Here is a 21,208-nt window from a genome sequence, read left to right as displayed (position 1 = left end):
GGTGCTGTCCGAGGTGCTGAAACAGTGTTGTGCTTTGAGCTCAAGTACCTCCCAGCTCAGCAGCAGGGCCTGACCCAGACGCTTATGTCCGGGTTTGGGGCCAGGAGGTGAAAGGGGTGGGGATGGATGGAGCCAGGGAAGCAGACAATCAGGAGCTGGCCTCCTCTCTCTTCTCAACCTGCTGCCTCTCCTGTTCACTCTCAGGTATTTTTCCTCCTGTGGATGATGTCTGTCTGCGCCGTCCGGCTGAGCCTTCTTGCTAAGGCCCTCTGCTTCTGGCCTTTTGTACTGTTCCTTTAAATAGCTTCCTTCATCACACACACACACACACACACACACACACACACACACATCTTCTGAAAGAGGAGGCTAGTCTTCCCATTTGACAAAGAAGAAAACTTAGAATCAGGGTCAGGAGCATTAGACAGTATGCCTGGATCCTTTTGTCCATTTCTGTCTACCTGCTCCGGTGCCTCAGGGCAGGAGAAGATATCTCAAGTCTGAAGGAGAAGGTAAGTGTTTCTTGGACACATATTTCTGGCTCCAATTGATGCCCCTTGCTGGTGGTGTTGGGCCTGCCTGATTGTCAAAAGGGCTCCCGTCCATCCAGGAGAGAAATGGCCCTACCCAGCTGCCTTCTGTTTCTCAGTCATGATTTGGGAAATGATGGGTCTGAGTGTCTTTCCTCTATTGGATGGGAGTACTGAGATGCTCTCCCTCTGTATTAGTCCCCGAGTTCTGGGGGCCTAACCCAACTCACCTTCTTCTTACTGCATTCCAGAATTCTCCTTTGTTTCTTGCACCATGTACAGCGTTTCTAGTTGCAAGTAGAGGGAGGAGCAGGGAACAATGTACTGATGACAACTTGTCTTGATTGGAAGTCTAACCATCAACTTTTAATGTTTTGAACAGATGGTTGGCTCATGTCACCCAGCCTGACATTATCATAAGCAGAAGTCTGACAGCTGTCCATCTTCAGTGTAAGGCAGGGAGAGTTAGGCCCCAGACAATTTTTTTTACACCACAACAGAATCTCCCATTTGTTTTTAGGAGTCATTTTATGATCTTATGGCATTATGCTTTATCCCTGTCATGGTTTTGGTGCTACTGGTGGATGTGGGGTTGTTTTTATTTAAGCTGATTTTTAAGTAAAATATTCGGCTTTTCAGGAGGAAGATTACAACTTCCTGCTTGCTCCACCAACCGTCTCAACCCTGACATCTGTTTTTCAATTTATTTTGGAGGATAAGAAGTTGCCAGATAGATGATGACCTTGTGATGTGTCTTCCTGGAGGAGGGATGGTGTGGATGCACAAAGATGGTGAGGAATGGACAAGCATGTGGGCATTTAGAGAATGACATGAGGGATTGATAGTTTAGGATATGGAGATGCAGAAGTAGATTGGGTGAAATTGAAAACAACCTGCAATAGAAGTCAGAAAACTATAGCCTGCTTTTGCACATAAAATTTTGTTGGAACACAGCCACATTAATTCATTTGTAGAATGTCTATGGCTGCATTTGCACTACAAACACATAGTTTTGAATAATTGCTACAGAGTCCTTACAGCTTGCAAAGCCTAAAATATTTGCTATCTGGCCCTTTAAAAAAAAAATTCCTGACCCTTGACCTGGAATGTCAAATTAGAAGCTTGTAAATTAGTCTTTGGGGCTGAGGAGATGGAGAGGTATTTTGACTGTGGTTAGCCCTAAGTTTTAGGAAATTCCCTAAATGTTAATATGTGATTTTGTCTCTAACAAGACGAGTAGGAGGCAGGCAGGATGGAAAGGGAAGATTCAGGAGGGGAGAGGGATGATGCTGGAGGCCAAGTCAGGGAAGGGACCCATGGGGAGGGTTTTGTTTTTCTGATAAATATTCAATAATATTTACCACTAAGTAATACATCTGCATCTACAGTTTATTTTTTCCAGCTTTATTGAGATATAATTGACACATAACATTGTGTAAGTTTAAATTATACAATGTAATGATTTGATACATGTATACATTGCAAAATGATTACAACATGGGAGGGTTTTGAAAGTGAGACTGACGCATTGCTGATGTGGTGTCCCAGACAGAACACACCCAGGCTCTAGGTGAAATGTCACCAACATCTTTCTGTTCAAGGGGGAAGGAACTAGTGTGCACCAGACTCTCACAGTGCGGCAGGACTTCTGCTGGGTGTTTTCTATATGCACTTTTATTTACTCCTCGTGGCAACCCTGTGAGGTGGGACTTCTTACATCCATTTCGCAAAGCAGGAAGCTGAGTCATGGAGGGGTAAGGTGGCTTGCCTTATATCATACTGTTGATAAATGAAAGAGCGTGGATTCCACCCCGGACCTCTCTGATTGCAAAGCCTTAATTCCAATATAGCAGGAAATTCACATTCAAGAGTTTGTAAACCCATTGCCTATGTGGATGTTAACTCGCCAAGAATCAGCCTTTGTCCCACTTCCTGCAGGGTACGGATGCTCCCTCTGAGACTGATGCTCTAGGAGGTTCCTCACTGGGTCCTGATCTCTGACTATTCTGCATAGGTGTCCTCCTTCATCCTGTGAAAGCTGATGGAGGCATAATACAGCTCTTGATCCATCTCCAAGGTGGGGGGCACCCCTGCAGAGCTTGTGGGGTCAGCAGGGAGGTCTGACTTGGACTGCTGCTGGCAATCCTGTATGGAGAGCAAAGCAGGGGTCAGAACAGGGTGGTGGGGGTCTGGGGTAGGTGAAGAGAAGGCAGAGAGTGTCCACGAAGTGAATTTGATTCTGACAGGACATTGCTCTCTCTTCCATTCTTTTATCAAACATTTCTTATGTAACAAATATAGAACTATTGATAGCTTTCAAATTTTATTGAACACTCACTCAGACCTATGTGGAAAAGACTATTATTTTACAGAAAGAGAAACTAGTTCTCGGAGAGGTTAGTTACTACCCAAGGTCACATATCTTGATCATGAACTGAACCCCAGTCTCTCTGGCACAGGATATACAGGAGGGTGTTTATGAAAAGCTCAGTTGTCTTCTGGGTGTGTCTTCTTTATTCTCACACTGCTACCACATTCACAACACCTCTGACACTAGATGTGTGGGGTTTTCACCACACCAAGCAATTCTCCAACACCAGCTTGGTGGCCTACATTTCTAACTCAATTCTGACGCTCTCTACCCAGAGACAACACCAGATCCCATAGATTAGGGCTCAGACTTACAAGTTTGCCCCCATCTCCACTTCACCTGTCAGTTGGAGGTCCAGGTTGTCACCTGTGTTTCTGACCAACTGGCTATAAATGAGCAGTTGCCGCGAGCCCCACCTCAGGTTCCATTAATTTTCTAGAGTGGATCACAGAACTCAGGAAAGCAGTTTACTTACTGTTTACCAGCTTATTATAAAAGGATGTGATAAAAGACACAACGCAGATGAACATCCAAATGGAAGAGATGCATAGGGTGAGGTGGGGCGGGGTGGGGGGTGGGCGGGAGCTGCCACACCCTCTCCCAGTGAGCACCATGTGTTCTCTAACTTGGAAGTTCCTTGAACTCCATACTTTGGGATTTTTATGGAGGCTTCATCATGTAGGCATGATTGATCACTAATTCCATTTCCAGCCTCTCTTCCCTCTCTGGAGAATGGGGGCAGGGCAGGGATGAAAATTCCAAGCTTCTAATCATGGGGTGGTCTTTCTGGCTCTCCATCCAGGAGCTTACCCAGAGTCACCTTGTTAGTACAAAAGATGCTCCTATCACACAGAGAGCTCCAAGGGATTTAGAAGTATGACCATTCTTCTGCTGCAGGCTAATTTCTCTAGATTTTTGGCAACATTTTTCAAGAGTATTCCCACTTCTCATCCTCCCATTTTTCCTCTTGAACTCACTCCAATCAAGTCAACTTCCTCTCCCAGGCAACCAGATCTGCTTTTGTCAAGATCAGCTGTGACACCACTTGCTAAATTTAAGATTCATTTCTGAGAACCTATCTTACTGGACTTACTAGCATTTGAAGCAAATAAGCATTCTCTTCTCCTTGAAGCTTCATCTCCCTTTGGCTACCAGGACCCAGCTCTACACTCTCTTCTTTCTAATTTCTTTTTTCTCAGTGTTTTTCTTGTCATCTCCACCTTGTAACTCTGGCTCTCCCAGGGCTCTATTTGTGGACCTCTCCTCTTCTTTGTGGTTTCATCCACTATCGGACCTTGATGCAGATGCCACCCAAACCTCTGTGCCTCCTACCTGAATCCCTGTCCTGAGCTCCAGACTCTTGCCATCTACTTGTCTTCTTCATTTGGACATCTCAGAGGCACCTTAAGCTTGTAGTAACCAAAATAAAGTTTGATCCCCTCTTGGAAATATATTCCTGTAGATTTGGTAATTTCAGGAATTGGTGATACCCTTACTTATGTTGCTCAGGGCAACCACAGTGGAGTCATCTTTGGCATCTATGAACATGTATGGACATCTATAATATCTATGACATCTATGGAGTCATCTTTGGCATCTATGAACATGTATGGACATCTATAACATCTATGACATCTATGGAGTCATCTTTGGCATCTCTCACACCCATTAGGTAGAGGCAGTGAACTATCTTTGCTCATATCCCACACACACTCTTATCACTCCATTAGCAAATCCTGATTCATCATTGTTACCCAGGACTAAGTCTATCTTATGGACTGAATTGTGTCCATATGTTGAACTTATATGTTGAAGCTCTAACACCTAATGTAACTATATTTGGAGATGGGGCCCTTAGAGAGGTAATTAAGTTTAAACAAGGACATTAAGGTAGGGCCCAAAATGACTTATGTCCTTATAAGAAGAACAGACACTGGAGATGTGTGTACACAGAGAAAAGGCCAGGTGAGGACATGGAGAGAAGGCAGCCACCTGCAAACCAAGGGGAGAGTTTTCAGAAGAAGCTAACCCTGCCGGCACCTTGATCTTGGACTTCAGCCTTCACAATTGTTTCTGAAAATGTTTCTGTAGTTTAAGCCACTCCATCTATGGTATCTTTTTATGGGAGCCCTAGCAAACTGATACAGTCTGCTTTATCTCTTGCCTGGGTTATTTCAGTGTCTTCCTTATCTTGTCTCCTCTTTTCTGCCCTAACCTGCTATAGGCATTCTCAGTGCAGCAGCCAGAGTTATCCCATTAAAAAGAGCATCAGCTTGGGGAACCCAGCTGGCTCAGTCAATAGAGCATGCGACTCTTGATCTCAAGGTCATGAGTTCAAGCCCCACATTGGACGTGGAGCCTACATATATATATATGTATATATATATACATATATATATATATCCTGCACAGATTTCCTAAACCCCTTATAATTTCCTAAGTGAGAAGAATGCTAGGAGCATCTTCTGTTCTAATGTTTGGTCTTTGACCCTGGTTCCTGACACAGAGCTCCTAAATCCCTTGGAATTTCCTGGACAACAGCAGCATCTTTTGTTCTAATGACATAAATCTTGGTGGGCTCCTGGATGGGGGCTGGTCACAGAAAGGCCAAGCCGTGGTTAGAAGCTTGGAAGTTTCAGCCCCATGTCCTCATCCTCCAGGAAGGGAAGAGGAGCTGAAAATGGAGGTAATGATCTATCAGGTCTATGTGAGGAGGCCTCCATAAAAATCCCAATAGTACAGGGTTGGGGCGGGGGTTGGTTAGGGAGCTTCTGGGTTGGTGAACATGTGGAGGGGCTAGGAGGGTGGGCACACCTGGAAAGGGGATGGAAGCTCCGTGCATCTCTTCCATCTGGATGTTGATCTGTATCCTTCATCACATCCTTTTATAATAGACTAGCATTTGGGGCAGGAAACCCAGTACAAAGTAAGTAAACTGCCTTCCCGAGTTCTGTGGGCTGCTGTGACCAATTAATTAAAACTGAGGAGGGGGCTTGTGGGAACCACTGATTTACAGTCAGTTAGTTGGTCAGAAGCACAGGTAATGACCTAGGCTTGTGACTGGCATCTGAAGGTGGAGTGGGACAGCCTTGCGGGACTGAGCCCATCACCTGTGGGATCTGATGCTAGCTCTGGGTAGATAGTGTCAGAATTAAGTTGAATTATAGGACACCCAGCTGGTGTCAGAGAGAATTATTTGGTGTGGGGAAAACCACACACTCATTTAGTGTCCAAAAGTGTCAGAAATAGTAATTCTGTGTGGTTTTCCTTACATCGTCACTCTTCTCCAAATACATAGGTAATTATGATGAATTGTAGCCCCCATGCCTCTCCATCTTCATTTCTTACCCACCATTACCCAATGCCCACACCCACACAGCTCTGCTTTAGAAACACTGTCCATCTTGCTGTTTCTCCCACACATCAAGTATGCCCCAACCTCAGAACCCCCAAACCTTGCTTAGATAGAGCCTTAGTGATGCTCTCGGGGCTCACACTACACTCCTTCACTTTGGCTCTGGCGGGTTTTTTTCTCAAAGACTCCAGCCCCAGGACTGTCATCCCTCATTCTTCCATCTAATTCCCCTCCAAAACACCATTTCCTATCAATTTCTTGCATATTTTTGCTACTTATCTGTTCACTGTTTTCATCTCCCCCCCCCCCCCAGCAATAAATGTAAGTCCTCGACCTCAGGGACATTTTATATTTGTAACATATGTATTTGTAAAAACACAGATATTACCCAAGCACCCAGAACAATCAACAAGTGGGAGATATTTGAGAAAAGAATGAATGCATGCATGGTGATTGCAGATCATGTGCTCAGAAACCTCAGTGGTGTCCACTTTAGTCAGAGATTGATTGATTGATTGATTGATTGTTTTCTTAAGTAGGCTCCACACCCAGCATGGAGCCCAGCATGGGGCTTGAACTCACAACCCTGAAATCAAGACCCGAGCCAAGATCAAGAGTCGGATGTTTAACTGATTGAGCCACCCAGGCGCCCCCTTAGTCAGAGTTTTAAATAAATAAACGCCAGTCAAAGTTCGGAAATGAGCAGGACTAGGGCAGGATGACATAGACACATGAGAAGGAGCGCACGCCAAGCAACGATTCTGAGATGCAAAAAGCTCACTCTGCTTGAGGCGAGTGAGTAGGCTGGTGTAGGGGGATTGCAGCATTGAAGGTGACTGGGTTTCCTGCCCCAAATGCCAGACCAAGTTGTTTGGGCACCCGACTTCTGGCAGTGTGGAGGAGGAGTGCTTTTCAGACTTGGGCATATGGGACAAGGATCTTCGTGGAGGAGAGGTGGGAGGGCTGCAGCGGGATAAGGACTAAGAGGGGAGCTCAGCTCAAAGGGAGTGTTTGCATTATGCTGTACCGAGAAGAACAGCATATTGGTGCAAGAAGTGCAAGGCTGGGGCAGGACAGGGTCGGGTCTCTGGTGGCGTGTCAGGGACACAAATGCCATCAGGGAGGTGGACAACCAGCAGGAAGAATATGCTTAGGAGTGCATTCACCACATGTTTCTGAGGCTTTGACATCTGGGGCCTTGCTAACCTTAGAGGAACCGTCCTGGCCAGAACTAGCCAATCTCTAGAGATGGTGGACTTGCTTGCAAGCATGCCTTTCACATGCAAACCAATCCGTCCAAAGCTCACTCTCCAACCCCTCCTTACATCCTGGGCCACTATTCCTCTGCCTAATCACCCCAGGGCCAGGAACCAAACAACTAGGGATGCCCCAACACCCCAGAGCCTGCTGAAATGATTCAAACTAGCCAATCCTGAATCTGCTTACCCTGTCTCACCGTGCCTTTCCTGTGGAAACTGCAATAAAGGCCCTACCCATGTTTCCCTTTGCCCCCTCTGCCTCCTGACCCACCTTAGCCCTGATCCATGTGGTCCTGTGTGGGGTGGTGTGCCTCTCCTCCTGGGAACTGTGAGTAACAGAGTGCCTTTTCAGTGGCAATCACCTCCTGATCTGCTGACCTCAGACACCTGGATAATAAAACCTACATTTTCAAACAAGCAGGAAGGTGATGAGCTCATTTCTGGACATGCTGAATGGAGCATGGCTGTAGGCCACCCCAAGAGATGCGGAGCAGAATCTACACGCCAGGACACCCACGTCACTCACCAAGGGAGCTGGCTCTACCACCGGGTGGCTGCCGTCCACGCCCACTGCTTTCCGGGATGCTCTCCTCCTGCAGCTCTTCACTCTGACGGAGACACCAGAGTCTCTGACATAGGGTCACTCTTCTGAGGCAGTTTGAGGGTGGGGTGAGCCCGGGAGCCTTCATAGCAAGGCTTTGTAACAAGGTCCCCGTGCTCCTAGACTGCTGGGACCAGGGCTGGGAACACACGCGTACCTGGCACCCATCGCCCTTGCTCCAGGACCTCACAACCCCTGCAAGTTCCACTTCTCCCCTCTCCCCCATACCCACCCAGCTCACCCAAAGAAGATAAGGCAGAGGCAGAGAGCGAACAGTGTGGTGATGCCAGCTCCTGCAATGGCACCTAGCATCACTCCTGACCAGATCCCCAGTTTCCCTGCAGACAGAGACACTTGGGGTGAACTCCAGTCTTGATGAGCCGGCATGAGTCTCCTCCTCTTTAGCACGCAGAGAGCAGTACCCTTCCCCTCCTGTCCAGGGTTCAGCCCTGAAGGTCTCCCACCCATTGCAGGACCTCAGCCTCCACCAGAAGGACATGGTCTATGTGACACCTTCTATCCACACCATCTGGCCCCTGCACCCTGTCCCGCAAATGCCATCTCTTCTAGGACCCAAGTTCTTCCCCATGCAGGGTCTCTCTGCAACAGACTCCGGACCTGGCTGCAGCAGGACCAAGAGACTCTGGGCCTCGTGGGCACTCCAGAGAGAGAGACGTATGCACAGAGCTCTGTGGGACACAGAAAGTCCCTCCTTCCTTCCAGGGAGGGTGTCTGAATCTCCTCTCCTGGCCTCCACTGGCCCTATCACTCAGGGTCAAAGTGGTCTTTCATGCTTCCAGAAGCAGGTGGAAGCAGTGATATTCTCAGAGCTTCAGCTCTCCTTGTCCTTCCTGGCCATGCCTCCTGAGAGCCCAACACCCAGAGTGAGGGATGTGTCCCTTGGCATCACCTATCAGCTATATGGTGGGCACTGAAAGAGTCCTAACGGGCTCACTGTCCAGGTGGGGGCCAGATGTCATTACCAATGGGAATAGAACAGTGGGGGTAAGGCTGGGCTCAGAGAGAAGTCAAGGTGAGGGCTGAGGAATGATAGTGAAAGAATGGCCCAGAGACATTTTGGGGCAGTAAAACTACTCTGCATGATACCACCAGATGGATACATGTCATTATAAATTCTCCAATCCATAGAAGGTACAATACCAAGAATGAACCCTAATGTCAACTATGGACTGTTAGTGATAAACGCATGTCTATGTAGGTTTTATTGTAACAAAGGTACACTCTGTTGGGGGATGTTGATAGTGAAGAGGCTATGCATGTAAAAGCAGGGCTTTTGGGGAAATCTCTCTACCTTCAGCCCAATTTTGCCAAGAACTTAAAACTCCCTTTCTAGGGCGCCTGGGTGGCTCAGTTGGTTAAGTGACTGCCTTCGGCTCAGGTCATGATCCTGGAGTCCCAGGATCGAGTCCCATATCGGGCTCCTTGCTCAGCAGGGGGTCTGCTTCTCCCTCTGACCCTCCTCCCTCTCATGCTCTCTGTCTCTCATTCTCTCTCTCTCAAATAGATAAATAAAATCTTTAAAAAAAAAAAAACTCCCCTTCTAAAAATAAAGGTTACTAAAAATGCCTCAGGCCTTCAGAGACCAGAGGAAGATAAAGAGCATAATCAAGATGGTGGGGAGAAAACTGCAGGTCACCCTGGCAAGACCAGAGAGAGAGGGTATGGGAGAGGAGGACTGGGGGGGCTTCTCATGTCTAACCACAGCTCCCCAACACACCCCCACCCGTTGAGTCTCAAGTCCCACTCAGACACAACCTGACAGAGACCCTGGCCAGTCAATGCCCCATGGATGGGAGGCTCCTTCCTACCTGGTCTGTGTCCCAGGCAGACGCCAGTTGTTGGGTTCTGTGTGGCACCTGGGATGGGAAGAAGGGATTTCCCTCTTCAGTGGGGTGGGGTGATGTGAGATACATGTAGGCATCCCCCTGTCCCCAGAAACCACAGAAATAAGGAGGGACAGGGCTTGAGTCCTTCTAGGTCCCACACTCAGCCAGACCTCCTGGTAAAACACCAAGGCTACCCAACCTGGCCTTCCCTCCCCTCACTCCTTCAGGGACCTGGGCATCCTGGCCCCATGCTCACAGGTGACATTGAGCTGGACGGTCCTTTCCACCATCACACCAGCTGCAGGGAAGTACACCTGACAGGTGAGGTTGGTGCCATGGTCCTGGGGCCGTGGGGTGAGGGTGAGCACTGAGGAGAGGTGGGTCCTGGGGCCCAGGGAGGTGAGGGCCGCTGACATCCAGGAGAAGATGGGAGGCGTGCCCCGCTCACAGGCCCAGGGCACAGAGCAGGTCAGGTTCCCGGGGCGGCCAGACTCCAGGGTCCCCAGGATGAGGATGTCAGGTGTGCGGGTCAGGGCTGTGAGGAGATGAGGAGACACGGGAATCAGGAAGAGGGTCCGAGGTGAGGCCCTGAGAGAAACCTCAGGGTTTGGTTCAGCTCCTGCCTCTGAGTTCTGACATGGGTTACCCCCAGTCCCTCCCAGGAAGTGAGTCCCATCCCGGCTCTGACCCAGGACCTCTGTCCTTCTCTGTGGCCTCACCTGGAGTCTGCTCCTTACCTGTCACACGCACGGAGAGCTGGTTCTGTAGGTAATTATATTTCATATAAGGCCCTCTTTCCACGCTAAAGAAGTATGTCCCCGAGTCCCTTCTCTGTGCATCTCTGATGTCCAGGGAGCAGTTGTCGTCCCGGGGGTCCCCGAGGAGGTGGAATCGGCCCTGGGTCTCCTCCTGCACTTTACGACCTGGGTTGTTTGTGGCCACCGGAGCATCCTGCTCTACACTGGCCCCTTCCCGGAACCAGTAGCCAAGAGCAGGGAAAGACTCAGTCCAGAGGGGTAAGAGGGATAAGGGGTAAGAGAAGCTGCAGGGCACGGAGATACACAGGCCCTCCTGCACCGTCAGGGACGCTGGCACTTGCAACCAGAATCTTGAATGCTGAGCCAGGGACCCTGTGGGGAATCAAGGGTCAGCAGCAGCCCCCGCCCGCCTGCCCCCCCCCCACCCTTGGCCCACTCACCTGCCCACAGCAGGGGCAGAAAAAGCGGTGGCAGCATCTTTGAGATGGAAGATGTGTGGGCTTCCTGTGGGTGAAGAAGTGGAGAGCAGTGGAGGAGGGTTGTGGGGGACCCAGGGGAAGCTGGGGAGGAACACAAGGCCTTGTGGTTCTCAGAAGAGGAACTGCAGCTGTGGAGTTCACGCCCTCTCTACACAGAGCCAGCCACACCCCGTGGCCACAGACCAGGGAAACCCACCCAAGGAGGAGAGACCAGGAGCAGACCCTGTGTCCTGCCCCCCATCTCGGCACCTCCCTCTGGCACCGGAGTCTGGACCAGGACCTCTGAGAACATGCGAGGAACGGGACACCGTGAATCTCCTAAGGTCTTCCCATCTGAGGGGCTTGTCTGAGCAGCATCGTCTACACCAGGGAGCTAGTCAACTCCTGGCTAGACCTGGAAGGTCACAGCCTCATCTAGACCCTCAGGAGTTCTGTCCTGCAAGGTGGAGGATTCTTTAGGTCTATGTGAGCCTCTGGGGCAGAAGAAGAGAAGGGATCCTGGGTGAAGAGAAGGCAGGAGCCCTTGATTCACTGATTCATTCATTCTCCAAATACTTAGTGAACATCTATGTTGACTGAACTGGAGACAAGACAGCTGGGCCTGACCTGGTCCATCCCTTGACATGGTCCTCACCCAGGGTGCCACTTTCTCCATAGACACACTGCACTTTCGCTTTGTCCCTGTGAGGTTCACACCTGCAGACACCTGGACTTTTAAATGTGTCTGTGGACCTACTGGATATTTTCTAAATATACAAGGATGGGTCCTTTCTTCTTTTACTTCTATTATGCTGACTCATGAAGTTTCAAAGGCATCTCCAAAATGAAAACAATGTAGTATCTTCACGTAAAAGAGAAGGGAGAACATTGTTCATGAGCCAGTGGAAAATCTTTCCCATGAATGCTGTCTATACAGCGGTGCATGGACTGAAGCAATTTTTTTAGTTCTTCTTGATAGAAATTAGCATTTCCTGTGATGTTAAAGATCAGCTTCTCAAGGTGAAACGTGGCTCAAAACACATGTCACTGCAGAAAACATAGGTGGAATGAATATGCAGCTGCAATTAAAATCGCAGGTTCTGCCCATGTGATTTTCCATTTCACTCTGTGGAGCCGCATCTGGCAAATCGTTGATGCCTATATATACAATATAAATATATAATTACATTTGCCATCATACAGTTGTAAAACCTTCCAAACACAGTAGTATCTAAAGAAATGTTCCTGAAACATTACTAACATAGAGCTATTTTGCACCTCATCTGATAAATGAGGAATTGAGTCTGCAGTAAGTAAAATCGCACCTTATTCTAGGTTATTCAAAATGTAGGATTGTGGCACACAACAGAAAACCCAAAGTGATGGCTTTACAGTAAAGAGAGATATACCATTTTCATGGACTGGAAGGTTCTGTGAGTTCGCATGATGTTCCTTTAATGAACTTTGTACTTTTTATAAGATAAAACGTAACCACTTGAAGTGCACATTTTTATGACTTATGACAAATGTATACCTCCACAATGGAGACATAGAACATAACCACCAACCCAAATGTGTTTCTGGAACCTCTTTGCAGCTCATCACTGCCACCTCCAGCCCCAGGTAACACTGATCTCGTCTCTGTCATGGTGAATTAATTTGGCTTATTTGAGAATTTCCTAGAAATGTACTCATTTGTGTGTTCTGGATTCTCTCACTTAGTGTACTACTTTCGAAATTGATCCAAGTTGAATTTGTAGTTCATAATATATGATTACTAAGTATTATTCCATGATATGGGTATATTATAATCTTTTATTTATTCACCTATTGAATTCACATTTGAAATTTTCAAGTTGTGGCTATATGAAAGTGAAACTTTTTATGGGCATATTTCCATCCTCATGAGTATATACAAGAAGTATAATTGTGACACTAACATAAGATTGTGTCAACCATACTTCAATTAAAAAATAGACATAAAAAATGCTAAAGAAGAAAGAAGACCCCCTCCATAAGAGTATAATTGTTGGGTCAAAGAGTAACTGCATATTTCACACTAATAGGAATTGCTAAACTACTCTCCAAAATAGATTGAACCTTTACCACTCCTCTCCACAATGTTCCAGAATTCTAGTACCTCCACAGTCTTCTTAACACTTGATATTGACAGGGCGCCTGGGTGGCTCAGTTGTTGGGCGTCTGCCTTCGGCTCAGGTCATGGTCCCAGGGTCCTGGGATCGAGCCCTGCATCGGACTCCCTGCTCCGCGGGAAGCCTGCTTCTCCCTCTCCTGCTCCTCCTGCTTGTGTTCCCTCTCTTGCTGTGTCTCTGTCAAATAAATAAATAAAATCTTTAAAAAAAAAAAACAAAACAAAACACTTGATATTGACAGCCTTTTAAATTTTAGCAGAAGGGTGGTGGTTTCTCAATGTGTTCTTAAATTATTAATTTATTCTAATTAGACATAGTGAGATTCACTTGTCATTACCTACAATTCTGTGAAGTTTGATGGATGTATAGAATTATGTAACCATAGCCACGATTAAGGGACTGAAGAGTGCCATTCCCCAAAATGCTTTTCCTCCTGTCCCTTGGTGGCCAAACCCTCCCTCCAACCATAACCTCTGCAAAAATGCTGGTCTGTTCTCCATCCCTATAGTTCTGTTGTTTACTGAATGTCACAGAATCAGAATTATACCAAAAGTAGCCTTCAAAGTCTGGCTTCATTCACTTGGCATACTGCATTAGAGGGCCCTCCACGTTGTTGGTTATGTATGCCAATAATTTTTTACAGTATTTGCTGCTGGTACTTCACTGTTTCTCCGTACCCTCATGTTGTATACACTATCCCTAGGAGACCATTGGAGTTGTTTCTAGGTTTGGGGTGGCTATGAATAAAGGAACTGTCAATATTCACAGGCAGGCTTCTGTGGGAACGTGTTTTTATTTCTACTGGGTAAATATCTAGGCATCGAGTTGCTTGGTCCCACAAGCGGTGTAGGTTTAACTGAGACAAAACTACCAAAATGTCCTCCGAAGTGGCTGTACCATTTGGTGTTTCCACCAACAGTGTGTGGTGAGTTCTGGTCGCTCCACATTCTCTTTAGTATTTGACATTACCAGGATTTTTCTTTTATTTGTGTTTGGGTTATTTAGCCCTTCCAAGAGGTGCGCACTGGTATCTCATCCTGGTTTTACTCTGGGATTTCCTCGGCACACGTGAGGGTGAGCATGTTTTCATGTGCTCATTTGCCATCCGTTGTCCTTCTTTGCTGAAGTGGCTGATTTAAAGCTTTGGCTGCTCTGTTTTTACTAGAGTAAAATATGCAGAACAAAACATTTACCCTCTAACCATTGTCCAGGTCAGTGGTATTAAGCACATTCTCGTTGTTGTGCAAATCATCACTGTCCATCTCCACAACTTTTATCATCATCCCAATCTGATATTGTGTGCCGATTAAATTAATAACCCTTGATTCCCCGCTGTCCCCCACCCATCCCCTGAGCTTGACAACCATCATTCTATTTTCTGTGTCTATGAATTTGCCTACTCTAGATACATGATGTAAGTGGAATCTTCCAGGATTTTTCCTTTTGTGACTGGCTTATTGCACTTAGAATAATGTGCTCAATCCATGCTGTAGAATGTGTCAAACTTTCCATCTTTTTAAGACTGCATAATATGCCATTGTATGGACATACCACCTTTTGTGTATCTGTTAATCTGTTGGTAGACCCTTGGGTTGCTTCCACCTTTTAGCGCTTATGAATAATGCTGCCATGAACAAGGATGTAGAAATATCTATTCAAGTGCCTACCTTGGATCCTTTGGGTGTATACCCAGATGTGTAATGCCATGTTTAATTTTTTGAGGAACTGCCGTACTAATTCCACAACAAATGCACCATTTTACAATTTCAAGAGCAAAACACAGGAGTTCCACTTTCTTTGCATCCAGGCCAACATTTGTTATTTCCTGCTTTTTGTTTCATTTTGTTTTGTTTTTTTTTCATAATTGCCATCAGAATGAGTGTGAAGGGGTTTCTCATTGTGCGCCTGTTATCTGCATTTTGCTGATAGTAGATGTTGAGCAGCATTTCATGTGCTTAGTGGTCATTTGGATACTTTTTGAGAAATATCTATTCAAATCCTTTGTTAATTTGTAAATACAGTTGTTTGTTTTTTTGTTGTTGAGACACAGTTTTTTTATACAATTAGGTTTTGTTTGTTTACTTATTGCTTTGTCTTGAAAGCCCTTGATATATTCTAGATACAACTCTTTCATCAGATACATATTTGTAGGTATTTTCTCTCTGTCACTTTTCTTTTAGCTCTGTTAATAGTGGCTTTTACAGAACTGCAGGTGTTCCCCAAGATGTGTGTCATGCCCGAGGTGACCCACTAGTGCATCAAGACATGGAAGAGCAGAGTAAAGAAGGTCAGGGGGCCAGATGGGGACATATGGGGTGGAAAAATCCCTTGGGCCGAGCAGTGGGCTGAATAGTGACCCCAAACATACCCAGGTCTTAATCCCTGGAAACTAGATGTTACCTTACAGGAAGCAGGGTCTTTGCAGATGGGATGAAGTTACGGATCTGGACTGTGGGGATCAACCTAGATTACCTGGGTTGGGTCCTAAATCAGAGTGTCCTTCTAAAGGGGAAGCAGAGGGTGACTTCCTGCACACAGAGCAGCATTAAGTAACATGACCAAGACCCAGAGTGGAGCAGTGACACCCCAGGTTACGGAATGCTGGCAGCCACCATCACGGGCAAGAAGCAGGAGAAGGATTCTCTCCTTGAGCCTCTGGAGAGCATGGAGCTCAACCACTCTTGATTTCTGTGCAGCAAAGCTGCTTTGGATTCTGGGGTTCAGGACATAGCCCACAAGATGTGTCACCTTGGCATCGTGACCCTTTCAGGCTGAAGGATTTTGAGAAATGGCAGGTGGAGGAAGGACTTCGTGACTTTTCCCTCCCTCTACCCAGAGGAATGGAACATCACATGTCTGATGACAGGTGGACCCAGAGAAGGATCTGGCAAGCAGGTCTCATCAAGCCCCTCCAGTTACTACCCACAGTCAAACCCTTTGTTCTCCCAGGTGTGGTTCCAACTTTTCACTCTTCACCAAATCTAGCAAAACTGCCTCAGGTTTAACTGTTTATTTGGGTCTTCATTTCCTTATGAAGGTTCCTGTGCCACATAAATCTCATATGAAATATATTCGTATACTTTCCTCTGATTCACCTGTCTTGTGTCGCATGGTCCCAGGGAGCTCTCCCAGTAGAAGGGAACAATGTGTCTCCTTCCTAACACAGCTTTCTGACCTTCCTGTGAGAGCTTACATTTCTTTCGTTTTAAGAGCCCAGGAGGGTGGCATTTGTTACAAGGGCCCCAGGAAGCTAATACGGGTGGGAAATCAGAGATGCCCCCTCCAGCAGGAATGCAGAGAAGGACAGAGAACAACCCGCATCTCCAGACACTTGCTCTGTTCCTCTTTGCAGCAAAGTCCTCACAAGGTTGTCTGTACCCCTTCTGCCATCTCCCCTGAATCTCCTGAACTTGCTCCAACCACATCTTCACCCCTTTCCTGCCCCTTTTGTCAAATCTGCCATTCTTGGGTCCCCAGTGACAAACGTCTCTCCAAGTGCCTCTATTTTTCTATGTGCAGTCAGTCCCTTTCCTCCCTATCGATCATCCCCTTCCAGGAGCTGCAGGATTTAACATCTCCCACCTGGACCCCTCTGCTGATTCCAGGCAATCACAGCCTGTGCTCCATCCCTGACATTCTCAGAATGAGCATCTCTAAAGTCCTTGACTCCATCCTGCCAGATGCTCAGGGAAGACACTGGGCATCATTCTTTCTCCTCTCTTTCGCTTACTCCCCACATCCATTGGAATATCCTGCTCAGTTTATCTTCATAATATATCCAAAAATAAGTCCCCACTTTCTCTGGTTGGAGCCAGCATCATGTCCCACCTGAAGTAGCCAGCAGTGTACTTCCCCATCTCTGTCTTGCTGTCATGGACCCACTCTGGCTGGTCCTGAGCAAAACAGCCATGGGGATCCTATTGAAAGGAAAGTTCAATCATATCTCTGCTCTCCTCAAAGGCTTCCAGATTTCTTGCATTTTCTGCAAGGCTCACATGGTCTGCACCAGGAAAATGTCTGCATCCCTATGGTATCTGCACTCCCACCACTGGGTCTCCACCCCCATGAGGTCTCCACTTCCTCAAGGTCTCCACACCCTTGGGGTCTGCATCCCATGGGATCTGCACCCCCATCCCACAGGGTCTGCACCCCCACCAGATCAGCACCATCATCCCAGCATCCCCACCTTGCCTTTTTGTCCTCTCAGCCTCAGCCTCTGGTTTCCACACCAGCCCTCCTCCTGTCTCAGAGTTACTTCACTCACCTTTCCCCATTTTCCATTTTTTGGGATAATTTTCTCTCAGGCAAATATAGAACCTGCTTTGTCACCTGCCTTCAAGTCTTTGCTCAAATGTCACCTCCTCAACTCTTGGTTTCAGAACATCGTCCCCAGTATGTCACGTGTTCCTCAGTCTGCATGGTTTTTCTGCAAACACATATTCTACCCAAAATGCTCTAATATTATTTCTTATTTATTTCTTTTGATTTCTTGTCTCCAGAATGACAGGTTCTTGATGACTGAGATTTTGCTGTGTTCACTGATGCACCCCAAACTAGGTGGCATATAGTAGGTGTTCAATAGTACTTGTTGAAAGAGTCTGTTAATAACTGAGTACAACTTGATTCAAAATCATGTCACACACACACACACACACACCGAGCTGGGTGGCTTTTAAGACTGAACCTGAAGATGATTAGGAGTTGGAGATGCAGGATTGGGGAGGAAAGGGCACTTCAGGAGTAGGAAAGGCACATGCAAAGTCTCAGATCAGGAAAACCCTAACCCAGCTGGGTGTGGAGATGTTGCAAGATGCGGGGAGAGGTAGAGATCTCGTGGAAGGTCTAGCGGGGAATGGACCATGCCAGGCCTTCAAATCCAGCTTTTTGTACCTTGGTCTTGACTCTGGAGAGAGATCATAGCTGTTCATGCTGTGGAGGAAGTGGATGATATTGATCTCCTAAGACTCAGTGAGTTGAGGAGAGAAGGGGAGGCAGGAGGCTGGTGGGTTAGAGGCCCAGAGAAGACAGGAGGCCATAGGAACGAGCAGTGTCAGGATGGGGAGGAGACTGGCATCAGGATGAGCTTAGGAGGAAGGAAGGACAAGACTGAGTGATGTATTGGATCAAGCAGAAGGGAGGGAGGTCACAGTGGAGAACCACACTGCGGTTCTGGTCTAGAGATAGGAGCCATGTCAACCATGTGAGAGAAACTCAGCAGGGAAGTAGGTTCGGGAGGAATGAGGTAGCTCAACATTGGCCATGCTGAGTGGGGCCATCCTGGGGCCATCCTGGGGGAGGTGTTGGTGGGATCTTGGGTGGTGAGCTGCCCACATCACTCACCTGAGGGATTAACTGGGGGCCATGTTTGCCTCCGCCAGGTCCCCTGCAGGCCTGGCTGTCTCCTTCCTGAGGAACTTCCTTCTGAAAGAAGAGACCAGGGTCTTTCAGTCTAATCATGTGTGTGCAGGGTGAACTGACTCACCCTTTTCCCAGTTAAGGGGTTGGAGGGCTGACTGAGGTGGGAGAGGGCAGGTCTGGTCCCACAGATCACCTTGAGCTCAGCAGGCACATCTCATCGTGGACACAGGGTGGAATCCTCACACCTGGTGGGCTTCCCACCTGCCCCATCCTCAGCCTGTTCAGTCCCTCCCGCACTGGTTCTGGGACTCAGTCACATGCCCCCACCCTCCCCACCCCTCCCCTTCCCCTGGGGCAGTGCTCACATGAGGATGATGAGGCAGAGGAGGAGCAACAGGGTCTTGACAGCAGCTTCCCCAATGGCCACCAAAACCAATTCTGCCACAGGCCCTGATTTTCCTGTAGGGACATTGGACGAGGACAGATTCATGAGCTTGAATGCAACCCTGTGTCCTTGACTCCCAGCGGGGCTCCGGACATCGGTTCTCCAAGCCTTCCTTCATCACTGGATGTGGGACCACCTGTGCTGGGGCCTCAGGCCACCTCATACACTGCCCTTCCAGCAGTAGGACTGGACAAATACGCCTAAGCTGGACTTCATCAAAATGAATCCTCTTGTTCGTTTGATGCTATTTAGAATGTAAGAAGGCAACCTACGTATTGGGAAGAAATATTTGCCAATCACAGATCTGATAAGGGGATAGTATCCAGCACATATAAAGAACACTTACAACTCAACCACAAAAAGGCAATCAATCCACTTTATTTTTTTTTTAATTATTTTTTTTAAAGATTTTATTTATTTGAGAGAGAGAGAATGAGAGACAGAGAGCACGAGAGGGAAGAGGGCAGAGGGAGAAGCAGACCCCCTGCTGAGCAGGGAGCCCGATGTGGGACTCGATCCCGGGACTCCAGGATCATGACCTGAGCCGAAGGCAGTCACTTAACCAACTGAGCCACCCAGGCGCCCGCAATCAATCCACTTTAAAAATGGGCAAAAGACTTAAAAAGTTTCTTCAGAGAAGATATATCAATGACAAATACGTCCATGTAAAAATGAACATTAGTCATTATGTAAATACAAACCAGACCACACTGAGATATTCCCTCACACCCATTGGTAGGCTATAATTATTTTGAAAAGGAAAATAACAATGTTGGGAAGAATGTGTAGAAATGGAAACCCTCACACACTGCTGGTGGGAGTGTAATAGGGTGCTGCCACTGTGGGAAAGAGTCTGGCATTATCCTCAAAAAGTTAAAACATAGAAACTAGCCTTTGACCATGCATTTCCACTCCTCGACATATGCTCCCAAATACTGAAAAGAATGTTCAAACAAAAACGTGTCCTTCAGTGTTCATAGTAGCATTATCATAGCCCCAGACAGAAACCACCCATATGTCCATCACCCGATCAGTGGATAGATAGAATGTGATACATCCATACAGTAGAATAGTATCCAGACAAAAAGGAATTAGTACTCATACATGCCCTATGGATGGCCCTTGAAAACATTTTGGTAAAATGAAAGAAGCCAGACGCATAAGACCATAGTTTGTAGGATTTCATTTAGTTGACATATCCCCAGTAGGCAAATCCACAGAGACAGAAGGCAGATTCGTGGTTGCAGAGGTCAGGAGGAGGGGGAATGGGGAGTGACTACCTAAGAGGTGGGTGATGACAGTGCAGGGTGGATGGAGTCAGCTAGTGGTGATGGTCCGACAACACCGTGAATGTCCTGAGAACCACATGTTTTGCACTTTGAAATGGTTAAAATGGCAAAGTTCATTTTAGGTGAATTTTTCCTCAAGGAAATAATACTGCATATACATAAAAAATACTGGGTGGAAATAGCAGTTGCCACCTGGTACTGGCAAAGATCAGAACATTCATCCCATGCAAGCTTGGTGAAAACATACACTTTGAGCCCTGACTATTGGGATCATAAACTTGTCCACCCTCTGTGGAGAAAATTTGGTCCCGTCTCTCAAGATTTCAAAGAACCTGTGATCGAGCTATTTTGGTTTTAGGAATGTGTCCCACAGACACACACACACAGAATGAGATGCAAGACTATGGATTGCAGTGTTGCAGTGTTTCTGTTAGTAGAATAAAATGAATGCTGTGATTTCCCATTAGGAGAAGACACACATAGAATCAGAATCCATCCACGGGATGGATCGACTCCACAGTCTAGGAGAAGATCAAGGGCAGTCTGCACTACTGATATCAGAGGACCCTCAGATCCTCTAGGCAAACACACCAAGGCTCAGAGCAGTCTGTGGACACGGGTCACTTCCCAGGAGGGGACTGGGTATCTGAAGACAGATTCTGCTGTGCATTTTGAAAGCCTGTCTATGTGAATATATTACCTGTTCAGAAGTACATAAATAAGCAATTATTAGGGAGAATAAAAGATGGTCCAGGAGGAGTCATCAGGAGATGCATGATAAGGG

The 21,208-nt window shown here is 47.1% G+C and overlaps 3 protein-coding genes across 5 annotated transcripts in view; all 3 read right to left on the bottom strand.

The window, feature by feature from the left end:
• The window catches only part of LOC117998279 (sialic acid-binding Ig-like lectin 13), a 28,362-nt gene extending 14,896 nt beyond the window's left edge, over nucleotides 1-13,466 (bottom strand). Inside the window, exons 1-4 of the mRNA XM_034987004.1 lie at nucleotides 13,320-13,466; nucleotides 11,162-12,337; nucleotides 10,701-11,093; nucleotides 10,220-10,498 (exon numbers count right to left, since the gene is read on the bottom strand). Coding sequence (XP_034842895.1) covers nucleotides 10,220-10,498; nucleotides 10,701-11,093; nucleotides 11,162-11,198 — 709 coding nt within the window. The 5' untranslated portion in view covers nucleotides 11,199-12,337; nucleotides 13,320-13,466. The remainder of the gene's footprint in view (nucleotides 1-10,219; nucleotides 10,499-10,700; nucleotides 11,094-11,161; nucleotides 12,338-13,319) is intronic.
• LOC117998359 (myeloid cell surface antigen CD33-like) lies at nucleotides 1,925-9,909 on the bottom strand. The gene is made up of 3 exons (XM_034987141.1): nucleotides 8,358-9,909; nucleotides 8,042-8,123; nucleotides 1,925-2,675 (listed from the first exon to the last, which is right to left on the bottom strand). The coding sequence occupies exons 1-3, from the start codon at nucleotides 8,582-8,584 to the stop codon at nucleotides 2,532-2,534; spliced, it is 453 nt and encodes a 150-aa protein (XP_034843032.1). The 5' UTR covers nucleotides 8,585-9,909; the 3' UTR covers nucleotides 1,925-2,531.
• Nucleotides 13,467-16,150: 2,684 nt separating the features above from the next.
• LOC117998322 (myeloid cell surface antigen CD33-like) overlaps nucleotides 16,151-21,208 on the bottom strand; it is a 6,536-nt gene continuing 1,478 nt past the window's right edge. Inside the window, exons 5-7 of one of the 3 annotated variants that reach the window (XM_034987090.1) lie at nucleotides 19,056-19,149; nucleotides 18,673-18,753; nucleotides 16,151-18,261 (exon numbers count right to left, since the gene is read on the bottom strand). In XM_034987090.1, the coding sequence (XP_034842981.1) occupies nucleotides 18,681-18,753; nucleotides 19,056-19,149 (167 nt within the window). In that variant the 3' untranslated portion in view covers nucleotides 16,151-18,261; nucleotides 18,673-18,680. Of the gene's footprint in view, nucleotides 18,754-19,055; nucleotides 19,150-21,208 lie in introns of all 3 variants that reach the window. The other 2 variants (XM_034987091.1, XM_034987089.1) reach the window with 2 other exon arrangements.

This window comes from Mirounga leonina, unplaced genomic scaffold (genome assembly GCF_011800145.1).
Source record: "Mirounga leonina isolate KUSES-001 unplaced genomic scaffold, KU_Mleo_1.0 Mir_376, whole genome shotgun sequence".
Taxonomy (NCBI): Eukaryota; Metazoa; Chordata; class Mammalia; order Carnivora; family Phocidae; genus Mirounga; species Mirounga leonina.
The sequence above is the reverse complement of the archived record's forward strand: the minus strand, read 5'-3'. Positions and strand labels throughout refer to the sequence as shown.